Source organism: Malania oleifera, chromosome 8 (genome assembly GCF_029873635.1).
Source record: "Malania oleifera isolate guangnan ecotype guangnan chromosome 8, ASM2987363v1, whole genome shotgun sequence".
In the NCBI taxonomy this organism is placed as follows: Eukaryota; Viridiplantae; Streptophyta; class Magnoliopsida; order Santalales; family Ximeniaceae; genus Malania; species Malania oleifera.
Window position 1 is genome coordinate 5,224,865 of NC_080424.1, and position 27,437 is coordinate 5,252,301.

Here is a 27,437-nt window from a genome sequence, read left to right on the forward strand (position 1 = left end):
CTCTCTCCCAATCATGACTTTCAGTATAAAACTAAATAAGAAAAATGAATGCAAACTGATCAATCTGCTCAGATAAGGGTAAGCAAGATGGACCCTATCACCCCACCTTGTTGTCCTCGCAAAATTATGGCACATGTATAACAAAGGTAAGGAATAAAGAAAATTAACAATGAAAGAAAAGAATACGAGTTTATATGATTTGACAATGCATCTATGAGTTTATGAAATTTATTTTATATAATTTTTACTATCAAATGCGCCTCTCTCCCTCAATGCACCTCAACTGAGTTTTGTTTAAATAAATAAAGAGGTTTTGCGGGGGCTCTGAATAAATCCTATGAATATGAACAAAATAATGATGGTAAAGTCATATGATTTATAGTTTATACAATCGAAAAATGTCACAAAAGTTTCAAACTAAGCTCACATATCAAATATGCAAATCCATGTATCATTGCAATGCATATTTGGTAAACAAGATGAGTTGACCACATGGGCAATTGCAACTTCAAAATTCATTAAACTTATCAAAGTGAACTAGCTATATACATAATTACATACAATTGTTGAATGTCATCATGTGTCTTTCAGCAGTTTACATGCTTTAATTTATATAAATTTCACTGACAATTCAATAGAAAGAGTATGTCCAACGTTCTCAGGTACTCGAGATTGCATCTTGCTGCAAATGAGAAATGGTTCTCCCTCCCAACACTGCAAAACTTTCTCACATCTTCAAGAGTCTGCAATTTAGGTACAGGGAAAAAGTTAAACGACTATTTAGGAAAATGAACGTGTTCGTACATGTACATTTAGCTATGAGAATAGCCTGCTCGCATGACCCAACGTTAGGTCTAGACCGATGAAGTAGTTCACCGCTCGTTCCTAGTCCATGCCTATATCGAACTCAAGACTGCTGAATCTCTAACCAAAATGAATTGTAGGCAGACATACAAGCACCAAACAGAAGCTATGTACATAGGGGAGCAGCTAGAGAAGCATTCCCATTCAAGAGAACAATCTAAATGTTAAAGCCAGTAAAAATGTCAACCACAAAAGTTTGTATAGTAATAGTTTTACAAAGAGAATATCGTGGTTTGCAACTGATCAAGTGACTCAAAGAAATTGCATTTGGCTCAGACATAAGATGGGATTGTATGTTCCCTCTTGCTGAGCAAAAAACCAAATGATCAAAGCAGGCATACATCCAGCGGATGGAGACATTCAAAACATGTAATTTAACAAAGCTTATACTTGACATTATTAGCATGCTTTAAACAATTTCCAAATCCACTATTTGCAATCCACAACTACTAAAAATATCCCATGTCAAACAATGCAGACTCTCTTTATGGAAATAGTACTTTTTTATTTTTTGGAAAAAGAGGGCGGCACCTCCTATTTTTATTAGAAAACCCCTCACTTATGAGTTATGGCGGAGGAATATCGTGGTCTGGAAATAGTACTTGTTGAAGCGAAAGAGTGTCCTCAAATATTTTTAGAACACATGTTACTTTACTTCGAAAAAATAGAGAATAGTGAATGGATGCATGGGGACATCAGATTAAAAAAAAAAAAAAATTGCAAATGAATGAGGCATCACATTCCCAATTTCTTTTTTCTATGAGAAACTTTCCTATCAATGTGAAAAACAAGTTTAATCTGCGCACCAGTTATTCATGTTACACCGAAAACCTGGAGATATAGAAGCATGTGATTTTGCCAAACTTAGATGGAATTGCAAAACTACTCAAAATGAGGGTTTTTATTGTAGACATGGTTAATTACCTTGGCTTAAGTAGAAATTATGAGAATTGTTGGTGCATGATGTTTCAGCAATTGAAAAATAAGTACAAGAACAAGCAGTATATCTATGAAGAAACAATCTTAAATTTTCTCCCCTACCTATACCATATTAAATATTTCTAATCAAACCAAATCAATTGTGCAGTGATCAGTTAAAAAAAAAGGGTCGCCCTGTTTAAAATTCCCCAACAAATTTTAGAATCCCATAAAAAAAGGGTAAAGACAGAATAACACCTTTCCGTATAAATTGGTCTGAGCACTTGCAGAAGATTATGCAAGTCAAGCATATACAAAGGTGCAGCAGCACAGCTGAAGGTGCACTGCTCAACAACTCAAAAGATAAAAAAGAAACAAAAAAACTCTGATTAATACTTCCCAAAATTTTCACAAGCCCATAGCAAAAAATAAAATAAAATAAAATAAAATGAAGAAAAAATGATAGTATGATACCTTTCAATTGGTGTGCCGTGCACATACTTGCAAAACTTCTGCAGATAGTATTCAAGCAAAGGTCCAGCAGAGAAGTGCCTACTGCCTCCACACTACTTAAGACTCCAAATAAAACGGAATGTGCACTGCTCAACAAATCAAAAAGAAAATAAAAGAACCCCTAATTAGTATTTCCCAAAAAATTTCATAAGCCCATAACAAGAAAATGGAGAAGGAAAATAGTACCATTTGTTAGGATGGGTAGTTGCACTTAATCTGCAGATTGTTAACACGCCAAGGCGCAACAAGAAAATGCCTTCAAACTAGTTTGTGGTTCAAAAAACATTGGGATTCTTGAACCCTCTCTGAGATGGAATTGTCGCAAGTGAAATCAAGGTCATTTTGCAAATTTATATTGGCAGAAAACCATAAGGATGTAAAGCTTCAAGGGTTGTTTCCGGTTCAACAAATCTTTGCAAATGAGTTGAGAATTCTTGATATTCCCATTCCAAAATTTTGTGAGGAAGATGTTTGGGATTTACTTGACACGCAATGTGCTCACAAAATACTTTTATCTTACTTTTTGATAACCCAAATTCCTGTAGAAATGGTACAGCACATTCCTACATATGGGTTTCAAGTTCAGCTATTTCCACTTTCTTAAAGTAAATGCTTAATTAGGGCTCTAAGAATGAACGAGGATGAGAATGGCTTGCTATGCAATTGGAACATATTAAGGTGAAGAAGATGAATATAAGAAGAATTGCTGAGGTGTGTTCAAGGAAAGGAAACAATTGCCCTAGGGTTCTAAGGAGGGTGGAATGGATGTGGGAAGAAGTATTCATTGTGAGATGCTAGTGCAGGTTAAGGGAAGAAATCAATGGCAGGGCTGGTTGTTTGCCATATTAGAGATGGCAATGAAAGAGGATGCAAAGGTAATTAAAGTTGGAAATTTATAAAACTATATGTCAAAAATAAAATTTTCAAAATTTGTTCACCCAGACCAGACCCTAAAGGAAAAAAAGCATCTGCCTTTTAGCAGAAGGGGGTCAGTTGTCCCTAATCCCTAATCACTATCGGCTGCCATTGATAAAGCTAAAGATCTGATGAACTGCTGCTGCAATCTCATCTGCTGATCCCAACTTGCAATCTTCCTCTATCTGCTTTTCACCATGGTCAAAACCCCACCAAAATCACAACAACAAAAGCCATCCATCAAAATATAATAATAAATAATAAACAAACATAAACAAAATCAAAAACCAAAAGCAAAAGACAAGCAAAGATTCTGGCCCCTGCACATGGGGCCTAGGGTTTCTCCCCTCACTGTGTTGCTGCCGGATGACCCAGAAATAGAACAGTAGATTCCCATCAAAGAAGAAAGAAAATAACAATAATAATGATAATACCTTGAGATTGAAGGAGTAAAGAACGGAGCACTGTGAGGAGGTAATGTTGAGATGCAACACTGTTAGTCTGAGATCTTCCATGGCAACAATGCCCTTGAGCAGCTGCCCCGGCCTCCTCCGGCACTGAATTTTCATGTTCGCGTGCGTTTGGACCACGCTCACTGTAACGTCGATTTCCGCCTCCGACGACGACAACTTGTTCCCCGGCGCTGAAACACTCCCGTTGTCGTACTGCTGCTGCGGCTGCGGCGCCGTGAACAAACAGCCGAACGGCGTGGAGGACGACGCCGTGGGGCAGCCATCTCCGTCTTCTTCGGCTTCCTTCATCCTCTTCTGAGCCTCCAGAGATTGAAGCAGTTGCTCCAGCTGTTTCACGAAGTCGATTGCGCCGCCAATAATGGATGCTTGGTCACCCTGAAGAATTCGAACAAAAAAAACCAACATTAACTAATCGGAGACTGAGGACAGAAAATAATGGATTAATTTGAATTCTCAAAAAGGGTTTTGGGTATCAAAACGGCGAGAATCGAAGAATACCCTTTGGATGTAGGATGCGGGCATGAGGGATTTCAGTGCATTGAGGTGGTCGTTCATTTGGCGGCGCCGGTTGCGCTCGACGGCAATGTGGGTCATGCGCTGGGTTTCCACCTCCTCCTTGTTCTTCATCGCCCTCGTTCTCTTCCGCTTTCTCCTCTCCCGGCAAGGGGCCGCCGGGGGCCGAGATTTAGGGTGTTCCCGTTCCTTGGATTTGACAGGCGTAGGCATCTCCGGCATGTCGTGGGTGACGCAGCTTTCGTGCTCTATGGCCTGAACGTTCCGGCCGGCGGTGATTTCCGGCGAATGGGTGATCTGTAATGGCTTTTTCTGGTGCTGTAATCCCAAGAGCATCACCTGAAAGCTGGGCTCCGTGAAGGGTACGAAATGTGAGGATTCCACGCTTTGCAGCATCTGAAGGAAAGGCATATTGTCCTCTAAGCCTGTTTTTGTTTCTTCTTCAAATCTGAAACTCCTTGCGTCCACAAATTCATGCCCTAATTCCGAAGCTACTCTGCTTTCTTGCTCCAAACACAACTCACCCTCCAGCTGTTCTCCAAAGAACTGCATCAAAACAAAACAAAACCAAACAAAACCCAGCATCAGTTTATATATATATATATATATATAAAATTTTAAAAATTATTTGTTTATTTGAAAATGTGAAGGTAGAATCTGCTAAACTAGAAAGTAAGGCAAACTAATATCTTTGCTGCATTTTCTAAGCCGAACCTTGAAGGAATCAGATGAGCAATAAATGGTGTTCCAGACAATAGATGAGGAAAGAATGTATATAGGAAGCAGAAGGGAATGAATGCAAATGGAATGTTGTGAGATAACAGAGCATAGCCAAGGTTGGCGTTTGCAGAAACACCAGCACAATGCATTGAATGCAGGCATTAATTCCCTGAAGTTAAAAGTTAATGCGCTCTTACTCTTATTTTGATTTTGGAAAGGGATTCAAAAGAAAACTGGAAGAGAGAAATCAAGTGGGTACGAAAGGAGCTAACATACAGAAGGATTAATGGTTCCTTGGAGCCTCTCCATTACAGCTTCACTCTCTCTCTCTCTCTCTCCTCCTTGCTTTATCTGGGCTACCAACATTCCATGGCTGGTGATGCTAACGAAACCATGATGATAAATGTAAGCTCAGGGCAGCACAAATGCAGGACATGTTCCTCTGATGCTAACGGGGCTCTTAAATGGAAAAACATTAAATGCTTTGAACAGGCTTGCAATGCACACATACAGAGAGTGAGTGTGAATTGTTGCGACTCATGCTAGCTTGAAGAGTGCAGACACACCAAATGACCAAAGCCCGTTTGACAAAATTCTCATAACCTTATCCCCCAAAAACTGTGGCCTCCATTTTTCTCATCCTTTAGCTCCACTGCTTTCACATGCCATATATAAGAGAACCAACATTCCCCTTGTACCATAATCCCTTTGGACAGCTACTCACTATCCAAATTTCAAACAAAAACATTGTAATCTTATCCCCATCTCGCCACCCTCAGCCTCTCCCCAATTGGTCCTAAGAATTACACTGCCACGTGGGACACCACACCTCTCTAGTGATGTGTTTGGTGAGAAAGAAAATGTGGAAGAAAAGAAAGTTTTCTTAATCCAATGGTGCTACATACATTTGGGTAGGACAATTTTCCATCCCTTCAACCTGGGTTTTCTTCCTAATGTAATGATTTTCTCTAGCTTGAAGTGAAAACCCATCTCACATTCTCGCTCATGAAGCTAGAGGATGGGTAGGTCCCCACTTTGAGCTTCAGTTCATGTGCATATAGCATGACAGAGGCCTTTCTGGTCTGCAAACGTTTTTTCCTATTCGAAGGATAATCCAGAAAACTCCGTAGCTGAAATGCTTAGCTAGGAGAAAAGATGAAAAGGATTGATCTTAAGATGCCATACATGAACACATACTATCATCAAACACAAACCCTGGAGATCAAATGGTTGGAAAGCAATTGCAGAATTGCTAATTATATCAGCAAAGCTGTTAATTTCTGCATATACAGATCCACATGACGAATGGAAATCAACCTGGTCCCAAACACCAACAAATAAACACACACACACACACACACACACACACACACATATATATATATATATATATATATATATATATATATTTATGTATACACATACATACACATGAATTAGAATCCAGCGTAAGAACCACAAATGAATTCTGAATGAGTAATGTATCATTGAACAAATGTAAGCAAAAATGCACCTTGCAGTTTGTAAATGTGTGATCATTCAATTGGATTCCCTTATTGCACCTTGCAGTTTGTAAATGTGTAATCATGCAATTGGATTCCCTTATGTTGGAGTATAGCATTTCACATTGACAAGTTGGAATTAAAATCCAAGGAAGAAAGACTCAAGGCAAAGAAATGAGACAAAGAAGATTCAAGCAACATTTTAATTGTTTAACTAATTTAGTTTGACATAGTTAGTTTTCAGTTATATGGTTATGGTCTTAGATGTATTATATAAGCCACAATTCTGTTTTGTGTTAATTATTATTTTTTTGAAGTTAGATTCTAATTTCTAGCAGTATGTTATATCTCGGTTGTATTTTCTCAGTTGTATTAGTTGCTTGTATTCTTGGTTCAATACAGAGAAATAGAATTCAGTTCTTCTTCTCTTCTCTCTGATTGTTGAAATTCTTAACATGGTATCAAAGCAAAATGTTCTGATTTTTTGATTCCTGCTTCTGCATACATTTTTTTTTTCTCTCTATTATGGAATTCTCTTCAATATTTTTTTGTTTCTTGAATCTTCTTTACAAAAATGTCTGATGCAAATCCTCTTAATTCTTCAGATTCTTCTCATTTATCAGATGATCTTCTTGTAGTTCCTTCCAATGATTCTTCAAGCCCATACTTTCTTCATCCTAGGGATAATCCAGGGTCCTTGCTGGTTTCTGAGATCTTTGCAGGAGACAATTATATTGCCTGGAGCCGATTGATCACCATTGCTCTTACAGTCAAGAACAAGGTAGCTTTTATTGATGGCTCAATCTCTGTTCCTGCTACAAATAATCGTATTCTTCATATTGCTTGGCTTCGTGCAAATAATCTGATGCTTTCTTGGCTCATGAATTCAATTTCTAAAGATATAAGAAATAGCCTGTTATATGTTACCTTTGCTGTTGATCTATGGAATGAACTGAAGGTAAGATATCTACGTAGTGATGGCCCAAGAGTCTTTCATCTTGAAAAGGCTCTCAATTGTATAAACCAGGGTTCATCTTTAGTTACTGAATATTTTAGTGTTTTCAAAACTCTTTGGGATGAGTATATCAGTTATAGACCATTCCCAACTTGTACGTGTGGCAAGATGGCCTCTTGTACTTGTGATTTGTTCAACTTCTTGATCCTCCGACAGCAATTAGATTACGTATTGAAGTTTCTCGTAGGCTTGAATGATTCTTTTGCTTCAATAAGAAGTCAGTTGCTACTCACCATTCCATTGCCTAGCATGGCCAAGGTATTCTCTTTATTACTTCAAGAAGAAAAGAAAGTCAACGACAACTAACAAATTTTTCAGCTGCTGAAACACATGCTTTGTTAGCTAAGCCATATAATCAGTCTACTCAGCATAATCAGTCCAAGTTTTCTAAAGACAAGTCAAAGAATTCTTCATTGCATTGTACTCATTGTGGCTACAATGGTTATACAATTGATAAATGTTTTCAATTACATGGTTATCCTCTTGGTTGGATTGGACCTAAGGGAAAAATAAATATTTCTTCTGCACATGCTGCCATTACAACTAAAGATATCTCCAATCAATAGAGTAATGATGCTCCAAGGATAAGTTTAACTGTTGAAGAATTCAATAAACTTTTAGCTCTTGCAAATTTAGGTTCATCTACTCAGACCACAACAATAGTAAATCTAGCCACTACATCTAATTTCTCTGGTAACTTTTCACTTACTGTAATTCAGTCTCTATCAAGATTAATTCTGAACTTTCTTGGATCTTAGATATTGGAGCAATAGATCATATGATTTGTTCACCTTAACTTTATTGTTATCATCCTAAATCAGTTTCAATTTCTATTAATCTCCCTAATGGACAAATTGTTCTAGCACTATATACTGGAACTGTAAATCTTTCTAGCACTATTTTTTTTGCATAATATCCTGTGTGTCCTTAGTTTTTCATTCAACCTTTTGTATGTTTCTAAACTAACCAAAGATTCTAATCTTTGTATATCCTTCTTTGGTTCTTATTGTCTTTTACAGGACCACTCAATGAGAAGATGATTAGGATTGCATTTGAGAAACAAGGACTTTATCACTTTTCTCAAGCTTCATCGAAAGTAAATTCCTGCCAACATTCTTTGCAAATTCCTTTTTTGCATTCTACACCATCTTTCGCATGAGTCACTACAAAAATTAAGTCAAACCTTTGGCATTACAAATTAGGCCATATTTCGAATTCTAGAATTCCTTTTCTTCAACAAATAGACAATTCAATTGCATTTGATTGTACAAATGTTTGTGAGCTTTGTCCTCTTGCAAAACAAAAGAAGCTCTCTTTTCTTGTTTCTCAACATAATTCTAATAAAAAGTTTGATTTGATTCATTAAGATGTATGGGGTCCATTTGCTGCTGTTTCATACTCTGGTTTAAAAATTTTTTAACCATTGTAGATGATTTCACAAGATGTACTTGGGTTTATTTACTTAAAAACAAATCTGAAGTATCATCTCTGCTCCTAGACTTTTGTAAAATGGTCTTGACTCAATTCAATACTTCTGTCAAAACAATTAGAACAGACAATGGTTCAGAATTTATACTTACCAATTTTTATAGAACATTTGGCATCATACATCAAAGAAGTTGTGTAGAAACTCCACAACAAATGGAGTTGTTGAAAGGAAACATCAACACTTACTAAACACAGCTAGAGCACTGATGTTTCAAGCAAATTTACCTTTAATTTTCTAGAGTGATTGTATAATAACTGCTGCACATATAATAAATAGAATTCCAACTCCTCTTCTCCAAAACAAAACACCTTTTGAAATGTTATTTCATAAAACTCCAAATCTTTCTCATCTAAAGGTTTTTGGTTGCTTATGCTTTGCATCTACAATTGTTCATCATAGACAAAAGTTTGATCCAAGAACAACTAAATGTCTATTCTTAGGTTACCCTCCCAATGTCCAAGGATATAAACTCATGGAGTTAACCACAAATAAAATCATTATTTCCAAAAATGTTGTATTTCATGAAACTACCTTTCCTTTCAAAATTCTTCCATTTAATTTTGACATTTCAAATTTTTTTGTTTCCTCCATCAAATTTCTAACATGATTCTATTAATCCTATCACTTCTGTTCCACTTACCACATCATTCCCTTCTCCTGTTTTAGATTCATCTCACATTGACAGAGATCATTCTGATTCAGCAGCAACTGGTTCACTTAATAACACCTTATTATCTCCTTCTGCATTTGATTCTTCTCCATCTACCAACAACCACTCTGAATCAGTAGTTTCCATTCCTCATGATTCTTGTATCAGAAAATCATCCATAATCAAATGCCCACCTAAGTTCTTGTAGGATTATTATTGTGGTAATGTCTCATTGTTTCCTTATGCAACAATTCATCTCCTTCCATTGATTGCCTCTCCAACAAAGGTATTCTTTATCCTATTTCATCTTTTCTTTCTATTAATAGACTCTCACCATCTCATAAAGCTTTCTTAACTTCAATTTCTGTCACCAAAGAACCAAAGACATATAAACAAGCTGCCAAATTACCTGAATGGCAAACTACTATGAGAAATAAATTACATGCTTTAGAGTTAAACAAAACTTGGGAATTTGTTACTCTTCCTCAACACAAACAGCTAATTGGTTGTAAATGGGTCTTTCGAGTAAAATACAAGGCTGTTGGAACCATTGAAAGACACAAAGCAAGGCTGGTAGCTAAAGGTTATACTCAACAAGAAGGGTTAGATTTTTTTGATACCTTTTCTCCAGTAGCAAAAATTACTTCAATTTGTTTATTGTTACCTGTTGCTGCTGTCAAGTGTTGGCACATCCATCAATTAGATGTAAACAATGCTTTTTTACATGGCGATTTACATGAAGAGGTTTACATGGAAGTCCCTCCTGGTTTAGATGTTCACCAGCCCAATTTAGTTTGTAAATTACTCAAGAGTATCTATGGATTGTAGCAGGCCTATCGGCAATGGTTCGAAAAATTTTCTCAAGCACTTCTTAATTATGGTTTCACTCAAGGGCAGTCTAATTGCTCTCTTTTCATTAAGAAAACAACTAATTCTTTCACAACTTTACTCATCTATGTCGATGATGTTTTCTAGCTAGTGATAGCTTAATTGAAATTCAACAACTCAAGTCTTTTCTACATGATAAATTTACAATCAAAGACTTAGGATAGTTGAAGTATTTTTTGGGATTGGAGGTAGCCAGATCAAAGTCTGGAATCTCTATTTGTCAACGAAAGTATGCTTTAGACATACTTCAAGATTATGGGTTTTTAGGTTCCAAGCCAGCCGCTTTTCAAATGGAATTGTAGAGACTCAAAGAATTATAGTAATTAAATAATAAAAGAAAAGAGAGAAAAAGGAAAATTTCAAAAGGGTACTCACAGGGTCTCGTCTACGAAAGCAGGGCATTCATTGATGAGCATCCTTCTTGGGCTCATCGACGTGGACACGTGTCTCGTCGATGAAAACTTATTGAGAGGGCTGATTTCGAGGCCTGAAACTTGTCGACGAGGGTTAGGTGTTCATCGACGAACTCCCTTCTAGACTCGTCGACGAGGCCACATGGCCAGTCACCTATAAATATGCAAAACAAAGCTTTTTGATGAAAATTTTAGTCTCCCTTTCCTTTCTCTCTCTAGATTTCGGATTCTCAGCCTTCTCTTTATGATTTTAGGTCCGATTCTCCCTGATTCGATGATCAGAAGCCACCAGGGTGATCCTGGGGAGATTCTCTACAACCTAACTAGAGTAGAAATTCGATTTGGAAAGTTTGGGAACCATCCCAAAATCAGGGTAAGTGGATTTTTTTAGGTATTTCCACTATTACTAGTTTTATTTGAGCTTGGATTTTGTGTTGTGAGGGTATATACTAGTGTTTTGTGGAATAAAATTAGGGTATTATATTTTCAGGGTTAGGGTGTTTTTGGGACCCTGCAAGCATGGGTTGAGAAGCCCAACATATATATATATATATATATATATATATATATTTTTTTTTTTCTAGAAGCCTAGGTATATTAAAGTTTAAGAAATTGTGAATAGGCAGGTTCAGGAAGTATGAGTGGATAATTTTATGGGGAAATTCAGTGATTCACCGAGGAATTTGTATAAATTATTACAGGATTTTGAGATTGGTATGCTGAAGGCGTGAGGGTAGAGTTAGAGGCGAGCCTCCAAGCCAAATAGGAAAGGAAAATATGCTATGCTAGGAAATTCAGGAATTTTATCAGTAAAATATGGTATTTGTTTAACAAGGTGCAGAATATTGATTATATAGTTTTACGGATTTCAGATTATGTGTTTTATGTGGTCTGAGTAGATATTTGTTCAGTATAGAGTTTATACAATTTTTCATAATACCATAACTTTTCAGAATTTATGCACAGAAATATGTATTATCAGATTTTACATAATTATAAATTACAGTGTATATATATGAGGATAGATAATTTATAGACAGATATTTTACAGATATTTTATAGATAAATATTTTGTAGCATTTACAGAATTTCATGATTTCTAAAACCATAACACTCAGACATTACAGATTATTTAGTTAGATATTATAGATTATTCAGTCAGATATTTCAGTTAGATATTACAGTTATTTCAGTAAGATATTTCAGTATTTTAGATCAGATTTATAGTGTTATGTTTATTTTGAAATCATGATGAAATAGCAAGATAATACATATTTACAGTATTAGACGCTGATGAATTATATCAGTTATTAGCAGAGCACGGTATCGTTGTAATTTTAGATTAGTTTTCCAGCTATCGAGCCACAAAGTTTGTGTCCGGGCCGGGCTGAGGATTGGTGGTGTGCAGTTTACCAGCTACCGTGCCATAGAGTTTGTGTCAGGGCCAGGCTGAGGAGGGGTAAAGGTTAAATCATGATATACAGTTTTCTAGGGTATTATCACAGTTACTTGTATGTCTATAGTTTTACAAAACAGTAGCATATATTTTTATAGTACTAGAATTATGAATAAATAGTACTCAGAGATGTCAGTGGTATTTTAAACTATATGAGATGTTTTGCTAGCTAAATTTAGTTTCAATTATTTATCAGTATAATATGTTTGTAAGCTTAGTTTCCACACACTAGTAAAAGCATATTTCCTCTTACTGAACATTGTCTCACCCTAGTGATTTAATATTTTTCAGGTGATCTAGTCAGGCAAGCGGATCAGGCTTGCAGATAGAGAGGGCGAGTACATTACCCTATTTTTTGGGTAAGTTTTAATAGATGGTTATATTTTTGGGTAGTAACCAGGAGTTTTGGGATATATAATACTGGGGGTGTAATTATGTAATTTTGTTTTGGGAAAAAACTGGATTCTGGTATTATAAATATGGATGTATATTTTTATGTTTTCCACTGCTTAGTTATGTAATATGAGCAGGGTTTTCTTAGTGCTCACTTGGGGTCTAGGAGGTTATAGCAGAATATTCAGGGGTATCAGCGTGAATAAGTTAAAAAAATGGTATAATTTTTGGGTCATTACAGTTTGGTATCAGAGCCTAGTTTGCTAGGTTCTGTAAACTTTAGAGTGCAGTGGAAACAATACCAGAATATGGAAAAAGGATTTGAGGTTTTGTTATGTGGTCTGGGTACAGGATTTCATGGTGGTTTCTATATCTTTCCCGGGGTGATGATTTCAGAAAAGCCATAGTAAACTATTGTCGGGTCGTGTGTCTAGGTTGCAGGATTAATGTCATGACCTGCTCCTTTTTCCACATATATATTTTTTTATATAATAATATCATCATAAAATCACTACCACACATCTCACATTCCAGCTCAGCAGGTTATAATCCACTTGAACTCATGGGTACCAGGGATATATCATAACATACAGCAGAAGCCTACGAAGCAAAAAATGTATAATCATATACATACCATCATATCATACATCACAATGTGTATTACAACACCAAAGTTACTATAATCACTGTATCCTAGTATATACATCCCAAAAATCATATCTAGGGACATTTTCCACAAAATCTAACTGTCCCTACAAAAAGAATCTTACCCTTCAAAAAGGGCAAATATCCAACACTAGGTCAGCGGGGCTTTTCCCGCTCGCCTATCAGGGGCTCCTGAAAAGTTTATAAAATTTAGGGGTGAGACACCTCTCAGAAAGGGAAATAAACTAATACTAGTGTGTGACAACATGAGTATTCTGTGTTCAACATATATCATACATAACATGTTCAGTACTGTTTATAAAAAATGAAAAATACTTATATATAAATCAAAACATGACAGAATATACTGCATTTTCATAATATATCTCATCTCATAATAATAATAACATAAAACAATCCTAGTAGGTTAGCTGGCTGTTGTCATGTATTACCCCCACATGACTGGGTTGTGTGGCCCGAAGGCGGGACCTAACAATGGTTGGCCGACTACTGCCAAGTCAAATAGTAGTTTGTAGGTCCAATGGGTCTACCCAGACTGGTTCGTACACTAGAGGCGATAACAACACACTTCTTGAAAATAATCACATCGACCATCCAATCTCACACCATTCCGTACAATGGCGTTAACACAAATATCATGATCACGAAGACCATGGACACATAGCAACAGTACCGTGCAAGTGCTAGCGTAGACTAATCCAACTAGGTTCTGATATCATATACATATACTAAAATCGTGATACATAGATAACTCATATCATTAATTATCAAATCATTCATATCATTTTTCACATATACATAAATCATGAAAATCATCGGCCCGTACGCCGGTATTTCACATTTTATCATAGCTCGGCCCATACACCGGCAAATCACATAGTACAGCTCGTATGCTGGCAAATCATATAGCTCAGCCCGTACACCGGAAAATCACATAGCACAGCCCATACGCTGGCAAATCTTATCGATATAGTACGGCTCGTACGCCGACAAACATATCCACATAGCACGGCCCGTACGCCGGCAGACATATCCACATAGCATGGCTCGTACGTCGGCAAATCACATATATATAAATATCTCAGCCCGTAAGCTGATTTTCCATCATAGAAATCCATATCATCCCCATTCCCAGAAAACAGTATTTCACAACATTTTTATACTCATGCCACACTGAACAAATTTTCCACGTATTCAACATATCATCATTTAAACAGTATTTTTCAAATATAAATCATATATATAAATATATTTATTTTTCTTGAAACCAGATGCTACAAATATATACATGCATTTTCTCAAAACAAAACTAGCTTAATTTATCCCCTTACCTGATTCCTAGAAAGCCCCTAATAAAACTGCCCCGCACCTGTAGGGTTCCTAATTCAATACCCTAAAAATGAAAAATCCCAAAATTAAACTTCAGTATTTCTAAGTGTATAACACTTCTTATAACTATCATTAAGTCAACTTTGGCTTAAAAGCCTTACCTCAACTTAGGGATGATTCCCAACGTTCCCCAATCAACACCCATGGAAATGAAAACTCCCAGTATTAAAGTTTAATATTTCAACGTGTATGACACTTTTCTTAACTGTCACAACTCCAAATATTGAGTAGAAGGCCTTACTTTGGATTTGGAATGGAATCCAACTTCGTTTCCCTGACGATCCGCCCCAGCAGACTTGTAGAGAACTCTACCAGGATCGTCGTGGTAGCTTTGGATCGTTGATTCGGCGACTGGTGGGGCCGAAAATGAAGAGAGAGAGAGAGAGAGAGAGAGAGAGGAGAGAGATTTCTTAAAAATGAAGAAATTCTTGAATTTTCCATATTTATAAACAGCGGAATTCGTCGATGAGCCCGTCCTTTGTCAACGAGTTCCTCACAAATTTCGTCGATGAAATCCACCCCTCGTCGACAAAATTCAGTCGGCTAAAAAACCCCTTTTGGTATTTTCTTGTCGAAGAGCCCCCTTTGTTCGTCGATGAATTCTCATAAGCCTTCGTCGACGAATCCCTTGTATTCATCGACGAAGTCCTGCTGATCTTTTTTTTTTTGTTTTTCCTCCCAAAGTTCAATGTCGTCGACGGCCTCCTTCTGTTTTCGATCTCTATTTGCCTCTCTTTATTTATTAAATACCATTCTAAATTCGGGTCATTACAATTAAATTTTGAATTAAGATCAGGAAGCGTAGTTAGTTGTGAATATGAGATTTCAGTTAGATGAAATAAATTAGATCTGTATGGGAGATAGAGTCCTTAAATTACGTTCATTGTTTTTTCAAGATGGACCTAGGGAGCAGTGATACGAATTCTAGGGATGATATAACAGGACTTTCCAGTCCGGGGGGTAGAGATTCCGATGCGGTACTACACAGCATCACCTAGCAGGTGATGACTGAGATGGCTAGAAGCTCGAGGGAGGGTAGTTGCATGATCGAGCAGTTTACGCGGATGAGACCTTTGTAATTTTCTGGAGGAGCAGACTCTCTAGCCTTTGAGAACTGGATTTAGAATGTTGATGATATAATGATGGTCCTCTCGTGTACTAATGAGCAAAATGTATTGTTTGTGACATTTAAGTTGACCGGGGAGGCAAAACGCTAGTGGAGATCAGTGAGGTTGATTGAGGAACAGAGGCCTGATCAGGTGGCGGTGACGTGGAGCCATTTCCAGGAGTTGTTTTTCAATCGGTACTTCCTTGCCACTGTTAGAAGAGCAAAGGCAGTAGAATTTATACACCTGACTTAGGAATAGTGACATTATAGCAATATGCAGCCCGTTTCATAAATTTGTCTCGATTTACCCGACATTTGGCACCAGATGAGGAGAAGAAGGCAAGGAAGTTTGAGGAAGGCCTGAGGCAGAATTTGTTTGAGCATGTTATCGGTTTTCGGGCTCAGACATTCGCGGAGGTTGTGGAAAGAGCTGCAGTAATTGAGAGTGGCATGCAAAGAGGCACCATAGCTCAAAGTCAGAGTCGGAGTCAGAGGCCCACGCCTCAGGGTTTACAGGCAGGTTCCAACCGGGGCCCATGGAGAGGAGACCTGTATGGAGGAGGTCAGGGACAGATGACGAGGCATGGCGGTTTTTAGAGTGGGCAAACTTTTCCTGCCTATCCTGAATGTGGTCGGAGGCATCCAGATGAATGTAAAAAGGGATAAAATATTTTCTATCGTTATGGGAAACTTGGTCATATGGCACGAGTATGTCAGGGACCGCTGATCCATAAGCCAGCTTAAAGACCACTTCATGGTGGTTATCAGGCCCCTCGTGGAGACCAGTAGAGGAATACAACACCGGCAAGGGTGTGTGCTTTCATTCCAGGAGACGCTGAGGCTGCTGGAGATGTTGTTACAGGTATCTTTATTGTTTTTTCCTATAAAGCTGTTGTTTTGTTTGACACAAGTGCCACCCATTCTTTTGTCTCGTTGGGGTATGCTAAATTAGTTAGGATTGAAGTACATTTATTAGATGTTGAGTTGGTTATAGCTATGCCAACTAGATCTACCGTGAGGTGTAGGAAGGTACATAGGAATTTTCCAGTGGACCTTTAGGGGAAAATACTATCAGCTGATCTTGTGATATTAGATATGTAGGGGGTTGATGTAATATTGGGTATGGATTGGTTGGCAACTAATCACGCCAGCATAGATTTCCATCATAAAGAAGTAATTTTCAGACCCTCAGGTGAGCAAGAATATAGATTTGAGGGTTCACGTGTGTGCACCTCACCACAGTTGGTGTCAGCTATTTAGGCAAGAAGACTGCTGTAGGGTGGTTGTTAGGGATATGTTGCTTACATAAAAGAGTTGTCAAAGGAAGAACTGAAATAAGATGATATTCCAGTGGTTAGAGAATTTTCAGATGTTTTTTTAAAAGAATCCTGGCTTACCACCTGACCGAGAGATAGATTTTGCAATTGATCTGCTTCCAGGGATGACACCAATATCTAAAGCGCCTTGTAGAATGGCTCTAGCAGAATTAAAAGAGTTAAAAGACTAGTCGTAGGAGATGTTAGAAAAAGTTTTTATTAGGCCTAGTGTCTTGCCTTGGGGGGCACCTATTTTATTTGTGAAGAAAAAAGATGAGACTATGAGGATGTGCATTGATTATAGAGAAATAAACAAAGTGACGGTAAAGAATAAATATCCTCTTCTCAGAATTAATGATCTATTTGATCAGCTTCAGGGGACTACTGTCTACTACAAGATTGATCTCTGGTCAGGTTATCACCAGGTGAGATTTAAAGCAGAGGACGTTCCGAAGACGGCTTTCAAGACCCATTATGGGCATTACGAGTTTCTCGTTATACCATTTGGTCTGATGAATGCACTGACAACGTTTATGGACCTGATGAATCGAGTGTTCCATCAGTATCTGGACTAGTTTGTTGTGGTTTTTATAGATGATATACTGGTTTATTCAAAGAGTTTTGAGGAGCATGAACATCATCTGAGGTTGGTGTTACAGATATTGAAGGAAAGAAAGCTGTACGCGAAATTCAAGAAATGTGAATTCTGGTTGAAGAAGGTTACTTTCCTCAGGCATGTGATTTTTGGGGATGGCATATTGGTTGACCCGAGTAAGACAGAGGCAGTGGTGAGTTGGGTGAGGTCAGGAAATGTCCACGAGGTCAGTAGTTTTTTAGGTTTGGCAAGCTACTACCAACACTTTGTAGATGGTTTTTCCAAACTGTCAGGCCCCTTGACACGGCTCATGATAAAGAATGTGAGGTTTGAATGGTTTGATGAATGTGAGTAGAGCTTTCAAGAATTGAAACAGTGGCTGGTTACTGCCCCAGTGCTAGCTATTCCATCAGAAGAGGGTTGATTTGTTATTTACAGTGATGTGTCTCAGAAGGGACTCGGGTGCATGTTGATGCAGCACGGGAGAGTTATTGCTTATGCATCTAAGCAACTTAAAGAATATGAGAAAAACTATCCTGTGCATAATTTGGAATTAGCTACAATGGTGTATGCTCTGAAGATCTGAAGGCACTATCTTTATGGTGGGAAATGCGAGATTTTTACGGATCATAAAAGTTTAAAGTATTTCATCACCTAGAAAGATTTGAATATGCGACAGAGAATATGGTTGGAGTTTATCAAGGATTATGATTGTACTATCAGCTACCACCTAGGGAAAACAAATGTGGTGGTTGATGCATTGAGTATGAAAATAACAGGAGCAACAGTGTTAGTAGTTAAGATTCAGCGCCCTATCCAGATGGATCTGAAGAGACTTGGAGTAGAGATAGTAAAGGGTGATCACCAAGAATTCATTGCTAACCTGGTGTTACAACCTACATTGCAAGAAAGGATTAAAGATGCCCATAGAACTGATCCAGAACTAGCAGAATTGATAGAGAAAGTGCAAGATGGGCAGGAGGAAAAGTTCAGTATATCAGATGATGGAGCCTTGCGTTTTCGTACCAGATTATGAGTTCCTGTAGATGCTCATATTAGGAGAGTTATCTTAGAGGAATCTCACAAATCTCTATACACCGTGCATCCAGGTAGTACTAAAATATATTAGGATCTACGTTAATCCTTCTGGTGGAGCGGCATGAAGAAGGAGATTGCTGAATTCGTAAAACAGTGCTTGATGTGCCAGCAGATAAAGGCTAAGCACCAGAGACCCGTGGGGCAATTGCAGCCACTCTACATCCCTGAGTGTAAATGAGATCATACCTTTATGGATTTTGTAATAGGGCTACCGCCGACACGATAAGGACAAAACGCTATATGGGTGGTCGTAAATTGGTTGACAAAGACCGCTCACTTTATCCCTATCAAAGTCAACTATTCTATGGATAGACTGACAGAGTTATATATTTAGAAGATAGTGCGCTCACATGGTGTGCCAGTATCTATAGTCTTAGACCGAGACCCCCGATTTAATTCACGACTTTGGAGGAGTTTTTAGGAGGCTATGGGGTCACATTTAACATTTAGCATAACTTTTCATCCTCAAACTGATGGGTAGATAGAGAGGACGATTTAGATACTTGATGATATGCTGCGAGCTTGTGTACTGGATTTTGGGGGTAGCTCAGCCCAATATCTACCATTGGTTGAGTTTGCATATAATAACAGCTATTAGGCTAGCATTAGGATGACACCGTACAAGGCTTTATATGGTAGGAGGTGCTGTTCTCCATTACAATGGGATGAAGTGGGAAAAAGATGAGTATTGGGATCAGAGTTGGTGCAGTAGGCGTACGATAAATTATGGCTTATTAAATACAAAATTAGTGCAGCTGAGGGTCGGCAGAAAAGCTACGTAGATACTTGTTTTCAGAAGTTAGTGTTTGACATGGGAGATCAGGTATTTTTGAAGGTAGCTCCACTTAGAGGAGTTATGAGATTTGGGAAGAAGGGTAAGCTGAGCTCTAGGTACATTGACTCATTTGAGATACTTGAGAGAGTGGGTCAGTTGCCTATAGGCTAGCTCTACCACCAGCTCTATCTAAAATTCACAACGTATTTCATATTTCCATGTTAAGGAAATACATCTCAGACCCATCCCACATGATCAGTTATGCAGAGATAGAGCTTAGAGAGTCACTGTCATATGAGGAAGCACCTGTACAGATCCTAGACAGGAAGGAACAAGAGTTGCACACCAAGAAAATTCAGTTAGTAAAAGTCCTGTTGTAAAGACCCGGTGAATTATATTAATTAAATAATAGGAGAAGGAGAGAAAAGGAAATTGTAAATTTGGAATTCAATAGGGTCTCGTAGACGAACACGCTTGATGGGATCGTTGATGTAGACACGCGCCTTGTCGACGAGAAGTTACCGAGGGCCTATTTCCAGTTTTGAATTTTGTCGACGAAGAATAAGCGTTCGTCGATGAACTCCCTTCGTGGCCTCGTCGAAGAGGTGACGTGTCTCGTCGATGAGTGCATGTGTATAAATAGCCTGAACTCAATTTTTATCGCAGAATTCACACGAAGAACTTCTCTCTCTCTCCTCTTCGGTTCTCCTTCCTTCTCTCTAGATTTTGGGTCTGTTCTTTGCCAGATCGACGATTTGAAGTGGCCAAACTACTCTTAGGGAAGTTCTCTTCAAGTTTCATTGGTGGGGCCAACTTGGACTCCATCCCAGGTTCTGGGTAAGGCTTTTTATTGAGTATTTGACATTCCTACAATTGTAGAAAGGGTAGCATTTGGAGAAATACTAAAGTTTTGTTTGGGGCAGTGTTGTTTTCAGGGCGTTGAGCGGGGAACCCTGCGGGTGCAGGACTAGTCGTTTTAGGGGCTTTCCAGTAGTCAGGTAAGGGAGTCAACTAAAATAGTAATTTTTCATGAAAATTATTATTAATTAATAGCAAATTAATTTTCAGAAAGCATGTGTTATGTATGAGTATATTTGGGAAAATATACATTTGGGAAAATACTGCCGTTACACAGGAAAATGTTTTTAGTGTAAAATGTTAGAAAATGTAATTCTAGAATAGATTTCATGTTTTTATTCAGTTTGTGTGACATGACAATTGTTTCATGTATATTGTATTATGTTAAGTCAAATTTACAGAAAAAACATTTTTACAATTATTTTTAGGAATATCATAGGTAATACAGGAAATTATGGTTTCAGAATAAATGATAAACAATACATATGCTCAGTTCAATATTTATGATATGCTCGGCGCAAGGCTGTGATTGATAGCCGGCACAAGGCCACAGTTATATATGTTATCCAACGCAAGGCTGTGATTATTTATGTTATGACAGAATTCAAAAAATGCTATCAATCTATTTATGTTAAAACAGTATATGATCATGTACTATATGTTGTCAGAACCCGAATGATAGTTCAGATCAATTTTCAGGAGCACGGCACCGTAGCTATACAGTTCAGTTCAGTTCAGACTTATGCTAACCACCCCTACTAGTAGAGGGGGTGGGAGATGAATAGTCATGTGGTTTTCAGTATAGAGTTGTAGACGTCCACCTAACAGTTCGGACCAAGGTGTGGCAGGCCCGTCGTACCTATAGTAATTTTTGAATCGGCAGTGGTCGGCCAGCCATTGTCGGGTCCCGCCTTTGGTCGGCACAACCCGTCATGGGGGGTAATACATGACACCAGCTAACTATTTATCCTGGGTATATTTTAGTATTGCTAGTTATAGCCGATGATTTTATAAACAGTGAGATACAGTATAATTTAGTATAACTATGAAATTGTATGTTTATTTAGTTATGATATTATCTGTGTTTTCAGGCATGTAATATCTACTATATATTTATTATAGCACGCAAATATTCATGTTGTCATACAACTGTATTTAATTTATTTCCCTTACTGAGAGGTGTCTCACCTTAACTTTAAACCATTTTAGGGAACCTAGAAAGATAGGCGGACCGAGCTCCGCATCTTTGAGGCAGTTGTTCTAACTTGCTAGAAAAGCGAGTTTTGAACTAGGATCTGTAGGTTTTTGATGTAAGATCCTAGTTTTATCTTTTGGTATTTTTGAGGATTGTATATATACATCTACAGAAATATGGTGAATGTAAGTAACTCTGGTGTTGTATTCTATTGTTGGATGAACGAAATTTATATTTACTGCTGCTTAGGTGTCCGCTGTGTATGACAGGTGTGTTCCCGTCACCCAAAGGTGTCGGGTTGATTTTGTTCTATTATAAGTTAATGGTATCAGGGTATTTAATGTTGTTGATTATATGTAGTAAATTAAGTAGGTCGTTACACCTGTAGAGGAATCATGCCATAGAGGAAGCTTTGTGGGAGCGTGAGGAAGAAATCAGATAGAAATACCCACACCTATTTAGTGTGATACAGTAGGAGTCAGTACTGTTCAAATAACGATAGTTTTATTTTATTCAGTAAAGAGTGATGAATGTATAGTTGTATTTTAGGTTATAGGGTAGTTAGTGTTTTTGGGGGAAAATTTTCTTTTATGGGTATTATTGTAATCTCCCAGAACTACTTATGTAACCATAGTATTCCTCCACCATAAGTAAGGGTAATTAATAAAATAAGTAGCCGATTTTCCTCAATGAATAGTGTTCAATACAGATAGCAAATTTTGAAGACGAAATTTTATAAGGAGGGGAGAATGTAGAGACCTAAAGAATTATAGTAATTAAATAATAAAAGAAAAGAGAGAAAAAGGAAAATTTCAAAAGGGGACTCTTAGGGTCTTGTCGACGAATGCCCGACGAGCATCCTTCCTTGGCTTGTCGATGTGGACACGTGTCTCATCGACGAGAACTTACCGAGAGGGTTGATTTCGGGGCTTGAAACTCATCGACGAGGGTTAGGTTTTCGTTGACGAACTTCCTTCTGAACTCGTCGACGAGGTGACGTGGCTCGTTGACGAGGCCAAGTGGCCAGTCACCTATAAATATGCAAAACAACGATTTTTGAAGAAAATTTCAGTCTCCCTTTCCTTTCTCTCTTTAGACTTCGGATTCTCTACCTTTTCTCTATGATTTCGGCTTTGATTCCCCGGTTTGACAATCAGAAGCCATCACGGTGATCCTGGGGAGATTCTCTACAACCTAGCTAGAGTAGAAATTCGATTTGGGAAGTTTGGGAACCATCCCAAAATCGGGTAAGTGGATTTTTTTAGGTATTTATAGTATTACCAGTTTTATATAAGTTTGGATTTTGTGTTGTGAGGGTATATATTGGTGTTTTGTGAAATAAAATTAGGGTGTTATATTTTCAGGGTTAGGGTGTTTTTGGGACCCTGCAAGCATGGGTTGAGAAGCCCATCATATATATATTTTTTCCAGAAGCCCAGGTATATTAAAGTTTAAGAAATTATGAATAGGCAGGTTTAGGAAATATGAGTGGATAATTTTCTAGGGAAATTCAGTGATTCACCGAGGAATTTGTATAAATTATTATAGGATTTTGAGATTGGTATGCCGAGGGTGTGAGGGTAGAGTTGGAGGCAAGCCTCCCAGCCAGATAGGTAAGAGAAATATGCTATGCTAGGAAATTTAGGAATTTTATCAGTAAAATATGGTATTTGTTTAACAAGGTGCAGAATATTGATTATATAGTTTTACGGATTTCAGAGCATGTGTTTTATGTTACTTGAGTAGATATTTGTTCAGTATAGAGTTTATACAGTTTTTCAAAATACCATAACTTATCAAAATTTGTGCACAAAAATATGTATTATCAGATTTTTCAGAATTATAAATTACAGTGTATATATATGGACATATAATTTATAGACATATATTTTACAGATATTTTATAGACAGATATTTTGCAGCATTTACAGAATTTCATGATTTTCAAAATCATAACACTCAGACATTACAGATTATTCAGTTAGATATTATAGATTATTCAGTCAGATATTTCAGTTAGATATTATAGTTATTTCAGTCAGATATTTCAGTATTTTAGATCAGATTTATAGTGTTATGGTTATTTTGAAATCATGATGAAATAACAAGATAATACATATTTACAGTATTAGATCCTGATGAATTAGATCAGTTATTAGCAGAGCACGGTACCGTTACAATTTAGATCAATTTTCCAGCTACCGTGCCACAGAGTTTGTGTCAAGGCTCGGCTGAGGATTGGTGGTGTGCAGTTTACCAGCTACCGTGCCACGGAGTTTGTGTCAGGGCCGGGCTGAGGAGGGGTAAAGGTTAAATCATGATATACAGTTTTCTAGGGTATTATTACAGTTACTTGTATGTATATAGTTTTACAAAACAGTAACAGATATTCTATAGTACTAGAATTATGAATAAATAGTACTCAAAGTTGTCAAGGGTATTTTAAACTATATGACATATTTTTCCAGCTAAATTTAGTTTCAGTTATTTGTCAGTATAATATGTTTGTAAACTCAATTGCCACACACTAGTAATAACATATTTCCTCTTACTGAGTGTTGTCTCACCCTAGTGATTTAATATTTTCAGGTTATCCAGTTAGGTGAGCGGATCAGGCTCGCAGATAGAAAGGGCGAGTACACTGCCCTATTTGTAGGCTAAGTTTTAATAAATGGTTATATTTTTTGGTAGTAACTAGGAGTTTTGGGATATATGATACTGGGATGATGTGTAACTGTGTAATTTTGTTTTGGGGAAAAACTTGTTTCTGGTATTGTAAATATGGATGTATGTTTTTATGTTTTCCACTGTTTAGGTATGTAATATGAGCAGGGTTTCCTTAGTGCTTACTTGGGGCCTGGGAGGTTATAATAGATAATTCAGGGGTATCAGAGTAAATAAGTAAAAAAAATGGTATAATTTTTGGGTCATTACAGGAATCACATATCAAACTTAGTGCAAATGATTCCAATCTGTATGACGATATCTCAAGTTATAGGAGATTAATTGGTAGACTTTTATATTTGACAATTACTAAACATGATCTAATTTATTCTATTCAAGTTCTTAGTCAGTTTCTTGCTAAACCAGCAATCTCTCGTCATCAAGTTGTTGTCCGTGTAGTTCGATACTTAAAAGCCACACCAGGCCAAGGATTATTTTCCCTTCATCTTCAAATTTGCAGTTGAAGGCTTTTTCTGATAGTGATTGGGCAGGTTGTTTGGATACCAGGAGAAGTGTTACTAGTTTTGCTATTTTTCTTGGAGATTCATTTTTCTCTTGGAAATCAAAGAAGCAGGCCATCGTTAATAGATCATCTGTTGAAGCAGAATATAGAGCCCTTGCAGCCACAACATGTGAGGTGCAATGGTTACTCTTTGCCCTTCAAGACCTTAATATTGATCATCCTTAACCATCATTGTTATATACAACAAATCAGTTTTGTCCATTGCTACCAACCCGGTACAACATGAGAGGACTAAATACATTCAAATCAATTGTCATCTTGTTAGGAAAAAATTACAACAGCATGTTATAAATATTTTTTATATTCCCTCACGACTACAGCTGGCAGACATCTTTACTAAGCCCCTCGGTTCATTGCCTTTTCATCATAATTTGAGCAAGAGGAACATTATTAACATTCATGCTCATCTTGAGCGAGGGGGGGGGGGTGTTGGAGTATAGCATCTCACATTGACAACTTGGAATTAAAATCCAAGGAAGAAAGACTCAAGGCAAAGAAAGGAGACAAAGAAGACTCAAGCAATATTTTAACTATTAACTAATTTAGTTTGATATAGTTAGTTTTCAGTTATATGGTTATGGTCTTCAGATGTATTATATAAGCCACAATTATGTTTTGTATTAATTATTATTTTTCTGAAATCAGATTCTAATTTCTAGCTATATGCTATATCTCAGTTGTATTTTCTTAGTTGTATTAGCTTCTTGTATTCTTGGTTCAATACAGAGAAACAAAATTTTGTTCTTCTTCTCTTCTCTCTGATTGTTGAAATTCTTAACACCTGACTTGGGTAAGACATGCAATGCTAGCAATCCTCTACTTATAAAATTAACATAGAAATATACATGAGTCTTGGCTTCATCTTTCTCAACATGTATAACCAACATGCACTCAGGTTTACATTGCAAATGAAAAATTATCAAATTTAAAGAATTTAGGTTGTGTTTGGGAGTATGGATTTTAGACCTTAGATTTGGATTTGGGTGAATTTAAACAAATTTCAATAAAGTCTTTCCAAACATGGGATTAATGAAATTTCCTCTCAATTCTATAAAATTCAACAATATCAAATTATCTCTTACCAAAAACATTTGGCCTACTGAAATTACCAAAATTTTCGAACTAAAATAACTAAAATACGGAAGTCATAGCTAAGGTTTTGTTTAGACCAATGGTTTCAAGAAAAGAAAATTAATAAAAAAAGGCATCATTTTTTCATTGTATTTTTTCTCTATATAAAAGATTACTAAGAATGATACTTTGTTCAAATACAATTAATTTTTGAAACCAAAGATTAATGATATGTAAAATAATTTTTTTGATAATCAATTATTTATATATTTTATTTTTTACTCTTCTTATAACCAAATATGAAAAAGTCAATTCTTTTATATCTTTTTCCTGATATTTTCTATATTTTAAAATCAAGCCTAAAGTTAAAAAAAGAAGAAGTTAGATTACTAGTTTATTTGTAAACTCAAAATATTAGATTGTGTATTGTTATAGATAACATTTAATACGATGAACATAATAATTTTTGAACACAATGAATTCAGAATCTATTTTGTTTATGATCACTTTATTTAAAAATTTAACCTATTATTTGGTAGCCAATCACATATATCAAGCTTAACACATTTAGGCATGTTTAGATTGTTTCAGTTGGATAATGGTTATGATATTTTTTAGGATTGGTTTTGATGTCTGTGATGATTTTGATAGGTTAAGTGTAAATCTCATGTGTCCTGCTTATAATCATGATATTCTTACGTCATAACTGAGAGTTATCAATAAAAATTGAGGTTTTCGTAGTATATATTCCTTCTCATGGTTATAATCATGATGATCCAATATTTGTTCCCTCCCCCATGAGAGAGAGAGAGAGGAGCATTGTATATGTACTATATATATATATATATACTTGCCATGGTCATCATGACATATATATACTTGCCATGGTTATGATCATGATGATCCAAGATTTGTTCCCTCCCCCATTAGAGAGAGAGAGAGAGAGGAGCATTGTATATGTAATATATATATGTACTTGCCAGGGTTATGATCATGATGATCCAAGATTTGTTCCCTCCCCATGAGAGAGAGAGAGAAAGGAGCATTGTATATGTAATATATATATATATATATATATATATATATATATATACACACACACACTTGCCATGGTTATGATCATGATGATCCAAGATTTGTTCCCTCCCCCATGAGAGAGAGAGAGCAGCATTGTATATGTAAAAATTGAATGCAAAGCAAAGTCTAGCTACACTATGAAGAGAAAGAGGGGGGGGGGGGGGGGGGGGGGGGGGGATTGTATAACTTTATATATTAATTACTGGGAAGCATCTATTCCCAAAGACATGCAAAGAGACTTGTTACCAGCTGCAAGCTCTAACTTTCTAGTTTCTACAGCTGGAGAACAATGCAGCTTTTAACATTGCTTTAATGAAAGAT

General features: G+C 36.9%; 1 protein-coding gene across 3 annotated transcripts; it reads right to left on the minus strand.

Moving 5' to 3' along the window:
• Positions 1 to 484: 484 nt before the first annotated feature.
• Positions 485 to 5,645, minus strand: LOC131162523 (transcription factor bHLH57-like). Of its 3 annotated transcripts, none has more exons than XM_058119108.1 (7): positions 5,193 to 5,645; positions 4,182 to 4,742; positions 3,645 to 4,058; positions 2,482 to 3,395; positions 2,257 to 2,381; positions 2,041 to 2,126; positions 485 to 743 (listed from the first exon to the last, which is right to left on the minus strand). In XM_058119108.1, the coding sequence occupies exons 1-4, from the start codon at positions 5,280 to 5,282 to the stop codon at positions 3,309 to 3,311; spliced, it is 1,152 nt and encodes a 383-aa protein (XP_057975091.1). In that variant the 5' UTR covers positions 5,283 to 5,645; the 3' UTR covers positions 485 to 743; positions 2,041 to 2,126; positions 2,257 to 2,381; positions 2,482 to 3,308. The 3 variants fall into 3 exon arrangements, with proteins under 3 accessions (XP_057975091.1, XP_057975090.1, XP_057975089.1); XM_058119107.1 differs by having other exon boundaries at positions 2,041 to 2,137; positions 5,193 to 5,552; XM_058119106.1 differs by lacking the exon at positions 2,041 to 2,126 and having other exon boundaries at positions 5,193 to 5,552.
• Positions 5,646 to 27,437: the final 21,792 nt, after the last annotated feature.